At 45.2% G+C, this 11,571-nt stretch overlaps 1 protein-coding gene across 1 annotated transcript in view; it reads left to right on the forward strand.

Moving 5' to 3' along the window:
* The window catches only part of lfng (LFNG O-fucosylpeptide 3-beta-N-acetylglucosaminyltransferase), a 6,843-nt gene extending 2,482 nt beyond the window's left edge, over positions 1-4,361 (forward strand). The window contains exons 2-8 of the mRNA XM_070847532.1: positions 944-992; positions 1,112-1,214; positions 1,289-1,442; positions 1,535-1,620; positions 1,741-1,906; positions 2,025-2,110; positions 2,876-4,361. Of these exons, the coding sequence (XP_070703633.1) occupies positions 944-992; positions 1,112-1,214; positions 1,289-1,442; positions 1,535-1,620; positions 1,741-1,906; positions 2,025-2,110; positions 2,876-2,942 (711 nt within the window). The 3' untranslated portion in view covers positions 2,943-4,361. The remainder of the gene's footprint in view (positions 1-943; positions 993-1,111; positions 1,215-1,288; positions 1,443-1,534; positions 1,621-1,740; positions 1,907-2,024; positions 2,111-2,875) is intronic.
* The last annotated feature ends 7,210 nt before the right edge of the window (positions 4,362-11,571 follow it).

The following is an 11,571-nucleotide window of genomic DNA, read 5'->3' on the forward strand; positions in this document are numbered from 1 at the left end:
GCCCGGGGGTGAGAGGGGGGGCAGGGCAGGGGGTGAGGAGGGGGTGAATGGCCACACACGGTTTTCGATTTACTAATCAGCAGTGAGGTCCCCCCCCCCCCCCCCCCCCCTCCCTCCTCCCCCCTCCCTCCCTGCCCTGGCAGCTGCCTCTCTGATTAGGGTCTATTCAGCAGCTCCAGAGCAAACCTCCACCTTCCTTAAACAAATACGGGCTCACGGCTTCAGCATCAGTCTGCTGCACAAACGGCTCACAGAGTCTCGTCGTCGCTCCGCTGCAGGAATGTGGATCATCGCTGACCCGGCGTGTAGAGACACGTGGCCCAGGTGAGGCAGGTGCTGCCTCACCTGAGGTGGAGGGTAAACAGACCAGCGGCGGTTACAAAAGCCACTGTTGCACCTGCTCATCATAAACAGGAGCCTGACCCCCCCCCCCCCCACACACACACACACACACCACCTTTGTTGTTCACCACTTTCATGACTACCAGCTACAGTCAGCGTCGTGTCGGTGGTTCATCTGGTCTGTTTGCTTCTGCTTTCGCTGGTTTCAAGGCGCCGCAGGCCGGCAGCAGGTCCAGCAGAGTGAAGGGGCTCCATGGGACACATGAATGGGGGTGTGTGTGTGTGTGTGTGTGTGTGTGTGTGTGTGTGTGTGTGTGTGTGTGTGGGGGGGGGGGGTGGACAGTCTGCCTCCTGCTTTGTTCTGTGTCTGGGATGCTTCGGGGCGGCGGCGCTGTTACCATGGAGAGAGTGAAATGTGGGACAAAAGGCCTTTATTAGAGGCGGGGGTTGTTTAACTCAAAGTGTTTTCCACTGCATAAAAGACACGTTGATTGATGCTGATCACAGGAGGAGCCGCGGCTCAATTTGATCGTGCGGCCGCTTCAAAGTTTTCTGGATTGAAAGAAGAAGTGCGCTGATGTGTCATCTTGTGTGTTTGCAGACCTACATCTTCACAGACGGAGAGGACGAAGAGCTGAAGAAGAAAATCGGTGAGTTTCTGTCTTTTCCTGCCGGGAACAAAACAAAATCGTAAAAGATTCTGCTTCCAGCTGTTGGCATTAAAGTCCACAGAGCCTCCATTGATGGTTTTACTGATCATCTCTCGCAGGGAGTCACGCCATCAACACCAACTGCTCCTCCGCCCACAGCCGCCAAGCTCTGTCCTGCAAGATGTCGGTGGAGTACGACAAGTTCATCGAGTCGGGGAAGAAGTAGGTCCTCGCCCACATGTGACGCTCACACCGCTCTGGATGTTTCTGGATCTAATAATCCGTCTGCTTCTCAGGTGGTTCTGTCACGTAGACGACGACAACTACGTCAACGTTCAGACCCTGGTGAGGTTCCTGTCCCGGCACCCCCACACCCAGGACATGTACGTGGGCAAACCCAGCCTGGACCGTCCCATCGAGGCCACGGAGAGGCTGGGCGACAACAAGATGGTGCGCACGACACTCATCGTCGTCATCTCAACACCGCGCAGGTTATTTGTCAGATAATTCTGGTTATTAACAAACTTTTCTGTCGCTCACAGAAGCCGGTGAACTTCTGGTTCGCTACTGGAGGGGCGGGCTTCTGTGTGAGCCGCGGCCTGGCGCTGAAGATGAGCCCGTGGGCCAGGTAAGCTCCAGATCCACTCGCACGCCTCACAGTCGCTATAGAGACGGTTAAAGACGACGAGCGTCCAGAAGAGTAAAAGCTGCTCTAACCAGGCGTCTGTCTGCTCCTTCGTCTTTCCAGCGGCGGCCACTTCATGAACACAGCGGAGAAGATCCGCCTGCCGGACGACTGCACCGTCGGCTACATCATCGAGTCGGTTCTCGGGGTTCCTCTGACCCGCAGCAACCTGTTCCACTCCCACCTGGAGAACCTGCAACAAGTGTCGAGATCTGAGATACACAAACAGGTGAGAGGCTCGTCGGTATAAGAACCCTTTTCTCCTTTCAGTGAAATTATAAACCGGTGTGAGAGGCCTGTGTTTGTTCAGGTGGCTCATGTTATTTCTGTTCTTCTTCTTCTTCCAGATCACTCTCAGTTATGGGATGTTTGAAAACAAGAGTAACATCATCAACTTGAAAGGGGCTTTTACTGTGGAGGAGGATCCATCAAGGTGAGAGATTGTTCTGTATTTAAAGGATAGTGACGTATGTTTAAACCTGTTTTTACATATTTAAGGTTTAAAATGACTAGTAGATACCAAAAAGGTTTGGAATTGGTCCAGTAGAAAACTTCAGTCAGCAGCCAAGGCTCAGAGTGTTATTCTAAGTGTGTGACAGCATCATGGAAAGGATCCCTACAGAGAGAGACCTGGAAGATCCTTTTGGTTTAACCACAAACAGCACACACACCAGACTACATTCACTAAAACAGGGATTTTACACAGGAGTTGTTGGTCTACTGCTGCCTCCATCAGTTAGTTTGTTTGTGTTATTGTGTGAGTTTGGTGTTTTAAAGGGTTAGTTTGAATCTAACACAATATTTATGTAACACACAATAACACAAACAAACTAACCAATCATGGCAGCAGTAAACCAGCAACCCTGCGGTTCCACAAGGTAAAATTGCTGTTTTTGTGAATGTAGTCTGGTGTGTGTGCAGAGAGCGATATAACGGCTTTGTGTGGTTAAACCAAAAGGATCTTCCAGGTCTCTCTCTGTAGGGATCCTTTCCATAACGCTGTCACACACTTAGAATAACACTCTGAGCCTGTCAGTGGATCAAACAAGCTCTTTTGATGGGCAGTTGCCCTGAAGGATCACATTATAGCCCGTTATCAGCTGTAAAAATCGGCCCCAGGTTTAAAATACAAGAGTTGTTCTTTAATGACGTGATTTTCAGTCAATCTAACTCAGACCGTCTGATCTCTGTCTTCCAGGTTTAAGTCTGTGCACTGTCTCCTGTACCCAGACACCCCATGGTGCCCCCCCCAGGTTGCCTTTTAGGGCGACTGCTCCTTTCTCATCCTCGTCCCCGTCGTGCCTCGGTATCTGAAAGGCTCGTGGGGACCAGTGTTTTGGTATTGGACCGTGCGGCTGCTGTATTGTTGCTGCACGGTCTTTAATGGTTTTACTGGGCTGCTGTGCGGCCCGCCTCGGGACTATTCCTTCCGGTCCGGAGCCAGGACCCCCGTCCCACAATGCTCGGGGTGGAGCGCTCCAGCTCTGGACAGGAAGTGGCTTTCAGCGTTTAGCTTTGCAGGCAATCAGTCGAGCTTTGTGATGTATATGTTGCTTGTAAATGTATCTGCAATTCTCATAGAATGTATCGTCATATATTCAAGCCTTTTGCCAGCTTTTCTTTTTGTTTTTTAGCTTTTTTACAAACACAAAGCCGTGCAGGTTTTTGCTTGTAGGCTTTTTGATATTTCACAAACAATTGGCATCATTTTCCAGACATTTTTCTTTTAGATGACTCCGGACAAACGCTCTAATATGAAGATATCGTTGTGCTTTTTTATTTCTCCGTCATGCTGAGCTGGCAGTAGGCAGATTTCCCAAATGTGTCCGTTTGGAGACCAAATCTGAAGCACGTCAGGACAAAGCACTTTTTCAGACGTCTCTGTAAACCGACCTAACTCCGTCCTGCATTGATTCGCTTCAGATTTGTGTCCAAACTAACAAGAAACTAAACAAGAAACCCTCAAAATCTCATTATCCATTCATTCTTATGTATTTAATAACACTCCTTGCATTTGCTACAATCAGGGAAAGATAATGAGTGGAAGAGATTTTGATTCAGGGTTACAATCAGCTTTGGAAACGTTATAATTATTATTATTGTTTTCTTTGTTTAAAAAATTGCACAGCTGAGTTTCAAATGATGTTTGCTCCTGCGAAGACGTCCACCCTCACGGCGACTTGACCCTAAATTTAAAAACTGAGCCGCAGCCCGTAACAGTTTGCACAAAAGACTGCAGAGCCAATTATTGACATTAATGTGCTTTATTTAGACATTTGAACGCTCTTCGTTCAAACGTAGCGCCGAGGGGGGGGGGGCGTCTTCACATGAGCAACAACGTGAGTGTTTCCACATGGAGGTTCCTCCGTGTCGTCTCTCGCCCACATTGGGTGACGCTTGTACATCTGATCGCAGTATTGTGTACTGTGCCTTTTTGTTTCGATTGGTAGCGACTGAATAATGTTTAGAATGTAATTTCCCCTCTGTGGTTTTACTGTTAATGACCCGTTCTCTGTTTGTACCGCTTTGAACTGTGTTGATTTATTCTCCAGCATCTGGAGGCTTTGACCAGTTCGCTCCCCACACTGGCTTCTCAGGGATTATGAGCTGATCCTGGTATTAACCACCACGGGACCCCAGTTGGGGCCTAAAACTTTAAATAAAAGTGCGTAACCACTGAGAAACATCGTGTTTTTATTCTGCGTTCTTCATTGTTCAAGACAACAAGAGAAATGATGTTTATTTTAGCCTAATTAGTGTTTAATGACACTTTGTAGAGCTGCAGCTCATATTTCAGTCTGATCTGACCTCAAAACACCAAACTGTCTAGAAATCATTTAATTTATAATATTACTTTAGTTATTTTATGATGTTTTGGGAAATATGACCACAAACGTTGAGCCTGGTTTTGTCCAAAGGTGATAAAATCTGTCTCTAAATCTCACTAATTACTATTTTATTAACCGTTTGTTAATCAGCGATGGTTTTACGGTCAAATGTCACCGACTATTTCCTGGCAACTGATGTCAGAGCTGAGAAACGGTAAAACGTGAAGTGGTCTATTTTAAGGTTTTGAAAGCTTAATTTCAACCTGTTTTTAAAGATTTGCTTGAATTTGAATATACTCCTTTTAAAAACTATAATCTGGTGTTTCGGACACTTAAATCTTTTTAATATTTGACAGCAAACAATCCTGACAGATTCGTTGGCTGTGGTGTGAATGAATTCTGTAAACTGTATTTTTCACACTTTCACTCACAGCAACAATTTACAGGATAAAGACACTTTGAGTCTGGAAATATTTAGTTAAATGTGCTTGAATTCAGCTCCTGAAAAGCTGTTCTCAGACACCTTGTGGAGGAAACTCATTTCTGTCGCTTAAATCAAAGCTCATGACTATAGATGAAGGTTTGGGCGGTAAAATCGAGAGCTTCTTCACCACATTACGGCCCCTGCACCATCGCACCCTCACTCATAAACGAGACCCTGAGGTACCTGATGCACCAACTCAGTCCAAACCCAGAGGAGGAGGGTCACAGACTTAACACCCTTATCAAGGATGAAATTATGAAAACACTGTTTGGTCCTTTCGGTGGAGCGCCGGCCTGAGAGCAGGTCGCGTCCAGAGTGTGAAGTGATGTTTCCGCTCACGTTTTCCGCTCACTGGTCACTTTGTCCAGTTTATTCGGGCCACAAGGCTTCGTCAGTGACAGACTGTTAATGAGGACGGGGGCTGAACCCTGGCAGACCTCGAGCCGAGGATGCATCACCAGAGCTCTGCACGGGAGACAAACCAGCCAGAGCAAACATCTCTGCCACAAACCATAATCACGGCTTTGACATAAAGTGGGAGAAAATGTCATCTGCAGAAGTTTAAAACTAAGAAACAGGACAATCGCAGCGGCTCGACTTTAGCAGCTTTGATTTGGCGGCTGGAGGTCGAGAGGCTTCAGACGCAGATCGTCTGGCGCTGCAGCCATGGGAAAACAGGGCAGGCGGCTTAAAGCTAAAACTCTCGTCTTATTAAACTGGCAGGCTGCGAGTGTGCAAACAGTCATCGGATCAGCGGCAGCTTGATTTTCTCCAACAAAAGATGAAGGTTTCTGTGTAAATAAATCTTGTTTGTTGTGTCTGAAGACTTTTTTAGAAACATTTGTCAGACGTGTTCACAGAGGAACGTTATTAAAACGCCACCGTTTATTTAAAATAGTATTAAGGCAGATGCTTTTTACACCAAAGTATTTAAACTAAGATATTTTAATGTCCCTCATCTTTGACTTGAACCATCTTCTCTTCCTAAATCCAACCACGTAACTTTAATGCCTAAACCAAACGAACTGCAGCTTAAAAACGATCAGAAAAGAAAACTGATGATGTGATAAGTTAACTAAGATTACTAATAAATGCAGAAAATATTTTTCATGGTTTGCTGTTATGTAAGTCATGTCACATGACCTGTCAGGTGACTCCTCTGAGCAGGTGTCTGTTTCTGTCCTCTTGTGGTCGTTAACATCACACGTTCGCTGTCATGACGTCCTGACGGGGAATCAAACGTGATCAATGATCCCACTGGACACGCTGCAGAGAGACGGACAGGAGAGGAGGCATGAAGGAAGTTAGCATAAGTATTAGCATAAGTATTAGCATCAGCACCAGTTAGCACAGCATTAACATCAGTTAGCACAGCATTAGGATCAGTTAGCACAAGCATTAACATCAGTTAGCACAGCATTAGCATCAGTTAGCACAAGCATTAGCATCAGTTAGCCCAAACATTAGTGCCAGTTAGCACAAGCATTAGCCTCAGTTAGCACAAGCCTTTACCCCAGTTGGCACATGCAATAGCCCTGTTGAGCACAGGCATTAGCATCAGTTAGCACAAGCACTAGCCCAAGTTAGCACTAGCATTAGCCCCAATTAGAGCGTGCAACACAAGCATTAGCCGCGGCTATCCAGTGATTGTGTTTACTGTGTTAACTCTAACTTTTCAGAGTGTTTATTTAAATAAAGTTGGGATATGAGATTTAAATTGAGCCAAAAGCTCCTGTGTGATCTCTCTGACCTTTAATCACAGATCTCTGTCACATCTGGGAGTGACTGTGAGCGAGAGGCCACACCGGCAGCTGCAGGAAGATAAAGACAGTTTTCAGTTTTCAGCTTCAGAAAGAAGGAAGAAAGTAACGAACGCACCAGTAGAGCGAATCAGGGCCTCGTGTTGATACTGAAATAAAAATAACAAAGGAATAAATACAAGTTTGGTTAAACTGTACAAACGGAGCTGCTGTTTCTAGACGCCAGGATCATGACTGAAAGTGTGGTTTTGCATATTGCTTTGCATACTGACGCTGTGGCTCCAGGTGAGAGATCACAGCAACAAACATCCAACGACAGAGGAGCTCTTCAGCGAGCCGGAGGCCGATTATCTGCACAGATAAAATCCAAAATGTGTCTCATGGTCTGTTTACAAAACATAAAACTCCTGCAGGACATGAGCCCGTCTCACTTTGGGCCTGTCACTGCCGTTAGAGAGCGTCCCCTCTGTAACTCGTCTGTGACCCCTGAAAACAAGTTTAACTCGTGATTTAAAATCCCAACACAGGACATCATGTACGCCACAGAACACACTGATGGAAGTCCATCAAGAAAACAACAACAAAGAGACACTAAATAAAATGCAAATGACGAAAAAGTAACACCGAACGACAAGAAGAGACAAAAAACAAGTACAACGACGTGTAAAACTACAAAGTGACACAAAACAACTAAACTTCTAATCGACCATAAAGACACACAGACCACAGAAATACAAAACAGCCACAGAGGGATGCTAAATAACATGCAAAATGATAAAAAAGTTACACAAAGCAACTAAAAAGAGACACAAAATATAATGCAAATGACACAAAACAAGTCAAAAGACAGAATAACCACAAAGTGACATAAAAATGTTCACAAATAGACACAAAATTAAAGGCAAAATGACAAAAATTTCATAAAACACTTAAAGGGGGCGTCGTGGGGTCGCCGTGGCTGTGGCGGAGTCTGGACGGCGGCCACAGAGGGACATTCCTCGGAGTGCAGAGGATTACAGAGGAGCTGGAAACTGGCACATTGTCTTCATGACTCTGTCGGCCTCCAATTAACCGCAGACATTGTCAGCAGGATTAGGAGCGGCGTGACGGGCCCCGCCGGCCCTCACGGCGCTCCCACAGCAGCTGGCACAGGCCGTAATCCTGCCTGTCCAACATGTGCTCCAAAGGCGAGGAGGCCATGGTAATCCAGGTATCACATTTCCCCGCTAGAGAGGGACTTGAACTTCACAGTAAGGAGCACTTGAGTGGAGTACCAGCCTGCCTGTCCATTCAAAATAGAAGTAGTTCAAACTGAATTCACCCCACCAGACTCTGTTCAAAAAACCCTCGTTTTAACCAGAACTAGCAGATAAATCTCATTTTGCATTTTCACATCTAATTCGCTCCTGTTGTAGAATAACACCATTTTATCATTTATTAAGTCATGACTTGTCTTGACTGTTCAAAGATTACACATTTTCAAATTAAGGGAGAATTTTAATTATTACTTTTTAAATCGCTATCTTCAAAAGACACCAGACTCCATTGACAAAAACACTAATTTTACCTCACAGAACAGAGGAGCTGCTGGTCTTCTGCTGCAGCAATTGTCTTGCTTTTTTGTGTAATTGTGAGTTACACAGATATTGTGTTGGATCTGAACTGACACTTTAAAACACCAAACTAGCAAACAAACAAACTGACGGAGGCAGCGGTAGACCAGACAACCCCTGTGTAAAATCACTGTTTTTGTGAATGGAGTCTGGTGTGTGTGCTGTTTGTGGTTAAACCAAAAGGATCTTCCAGGTCTCTCTCTGTAGGGATCCTTTCTATAATGCCAATTCCAAACCTTTTTGGTATCTACTACTCATTTTAAACCTTAAATATGTTAAGACAGAGCCCTGGATTGAAAATAGTGGAGTTCTCCTTTAATGTCCCGGCTGTGATCGGAGATAATCTGACTGATGTTCTTCATGTTAGAGGTGGATCTGGATCACAACCAGCTCTCCACACACAGACTTAAGATGACTTTAAAGAGCAGGAAGGGGAGAGAAGAGCTTTGAGGAGGCCGGCCACAGTGAGCAGGAGGCTCTGTGGACAGGGATGATGACTGTAAACCCTTCAGTGGGTTCGTGCTCCCTCTGACTGGTCCAGGAGCTGAACACAAAGGAGGAGCTGAGGTGTGAAGGTGTGCCCGGCCTCTAAAGAGACAGACCTCCCTCCTCCTCTGGATTCCCTCCAGAAACAGGACACGGAGACATAAACTCGTCATGGGTTTGATTCAGTGTTTATCCGCCTCTTCTGTCCTGTGACGACACCGAGAAGAGAAACTGAAAGTGAACTTTATGAGCAGTGAAATGGATAAAAGTAGAGACGGAGGCCAGATTCCTTTTTCTATTTTTGGGTCAAATGACTGATGGGTAATAAAATTTCTGGAATTGGTCCAGTAGGACGTGCAGGAAACTTCCCAGATTGTTATTCTGAGTGTCTGACAGCATTATAAAAAAGGATCCCTACAGAGACAGACCTGGAAGATCCTTTTGGTTTAACCACAAACAGCCGTTGTGTCCCATTAATCAAACCCACCAGACTTCATTCATGAAAACAGTAATTTTGCATGAGAGTTGTCTGGTCTCCCACTACCTCAATCAGTCAGTTTGTTTGTGTTATTGTGTGAGTTTGGTGTTTTTAAGGGTTAATTCAGATCCAACACAGTATTTGTGTAACACAGAATAACACAAGCAAACTAACTGATCTGACATTAGTAGACAGGCAGCTCCTGTGTTCTGCAAAGTAAAATTACTGTTTTTATGAATGAAGTCTGGTGTGTTTGAAGAGAGTTACATAACAGCTGTTTATGGTTGAACCAGAAGGATCTTACATCTAAATATCTATGAGAAAATGCCAGTAATATTCTGTTAATGTGTGTTGGATTTGTTACAGTGAAACTCCAGCGTCAGCCGGACAAAAGAGTAAGAACCAGTCAGTAAACGGTCTGCGATAACCGCCTGCCCACTGATACAGGCTGCTAAAATGGGCCATTTTTAAATGGGAGTCTGGTCTGTGCGGCTTTAACGCTCTCGTGTGCCTCCTGGCCATCATGCAGCTGCCTGGCGTGGAGGAGAAGGACAGACGTGGTCCAAGCGCCTGGCAGAGAGCCCGGCCAGACTCAGGAAGTGTCCCGGGGGGGTCCGAGGGTGCAGCCCCCTCCCTCCATTCAGCTCTTCACCTCAAAGCATTAGTGATGCATTCCTCCAGTCCGGCAACAAGCAGAGTAATTCAATTTCCTCGACAGTGAGACCGTGTGAAATTTCATTTGCATCTCGGGGTCTCTGTGTCGAACAGACGGGCTGTAAAAAACCTCTCTGCCTCCGTCCAGCTTTGTTTGCTGCTTTGTTCAGCTCGGCCTCACAATAAACAGCAGGGAACCCTGGAGATGATGTAATCTCCAGATTCATCCTATGACAGAAAATACCTCGAAAGATTAGAGGAAAATATTGTTATACTGCCAAAAAATGCTGCATTTTAAGTATTCTAGTAAAAATGAAGGCATTTTCAGTGAAGCAGTGAAGCATTTATAGATAAAAAAATACAAAATAAAGCAGCTAGAAGACAAAGAGAGTATATTTTAAAGATAAAGACGCCCCCTCCTCTGTCTGTCTGTCTATCATCTATTTCCACCCCCAGACTTCCACAGGAGTCGTGACTGTTTGGGGCGACAGCAGCTGGCTGGCGGTATGAAGGAAGCTGATAAAACCAGACTGGCGGCCCGGCGCTGACACTGACCTCTGACCTCTGGCCTGCTGTCGGCCCACCGAGGTCACAAGACAACAAACCGGCGCTCTGCTCCACCCGCACGCCAGAGGTCTGTCATCACACTGCAACAGCAAATACCAGCATACACAAGTAAGCGTCTGACAGCATCATGGAAAGGATCCCTACAGAGAGAGACCTGGAAGATCCTTTTGGTTTAACCACAAACAGCACACACACCAGACTACATTCACTAAAACAGGGATTTTAGAGAACAGGACACAGGAGCTGCTGGTCTGCTGCTATTTCTTTTATGATGTCACTTTGGTGTTTTAAGCACCAAAGTCACAAAATAACACAAACAAACAAACAAACAAACCGGTCGTTGCGGCAATAGACCAGCAACTCCTGTCTTCTTCCTCGGTAAAATTACTGTTTTTCTCAGTTGAATCTGGTGTCTTGAGGAGAGCAATGTAAAAATAGTTGAAGTTCTTTAATGTGGAAATGTGTGAGCTTTGATCTTGATTGTTCAAAGATTACACATTTTCAAATTAAGGGGAGAACTTTAATTACTCTCTTCAAAGCCACCAGACTCCATTGACAAAAACACAAATTTTACCTCACAGTAGACAGAAGCTGCTGATCTTCTGCTGCAGCAATTGTTTAACTTTTTTGTGTAATTGTGAGTTACACAAATATTGTGTTGGATCTGAATTGACCCTCTGAAAGACCAAAGGCACACAATAACACAAACAAACTAACTGATGGAGGCAGCAGAAGACCAGCAACTCCTGTGTAAAATTAATGTTTTTGTCAATGGAGTCTGGTGTGTAATCTGTAAAAGAAAAATCTGTTAAAAAAAATTCCCTCGTATTTCATCACATATATTAGCTATGATAGTTAATATTTGGTATTGATTCCCTCCTAAAGTTTTACCGTCCAAACACAATAGTCTCTGTGTGAGAGTGAAGTGGTGGAGCTCTGCTGCTCCCTGCTGTCTGCTCCTGCTCTTCACCTGGAAACACTCAAATCCAACAAAAACAAAAAGAAATCCAACCAGCAGCTGCAC

The sequence above is a fragment of the Pempheris klunzingeri genome, chromosome 17 (genome assembly GCF_042242105.1).
Source record: "Pempheris klunzingeri isolate RE-2024b chromosome 17, fPemKlu1.hap1, whole genome shotgun sequence".
NCBI classification, from domain to species: domain Eukaryota; kingdom Metazoa; phylum Chordata; class Actinopteri; order Acropomatiformes; family Pempheridae; genus Pempheris; species Pempheris klunzingeri.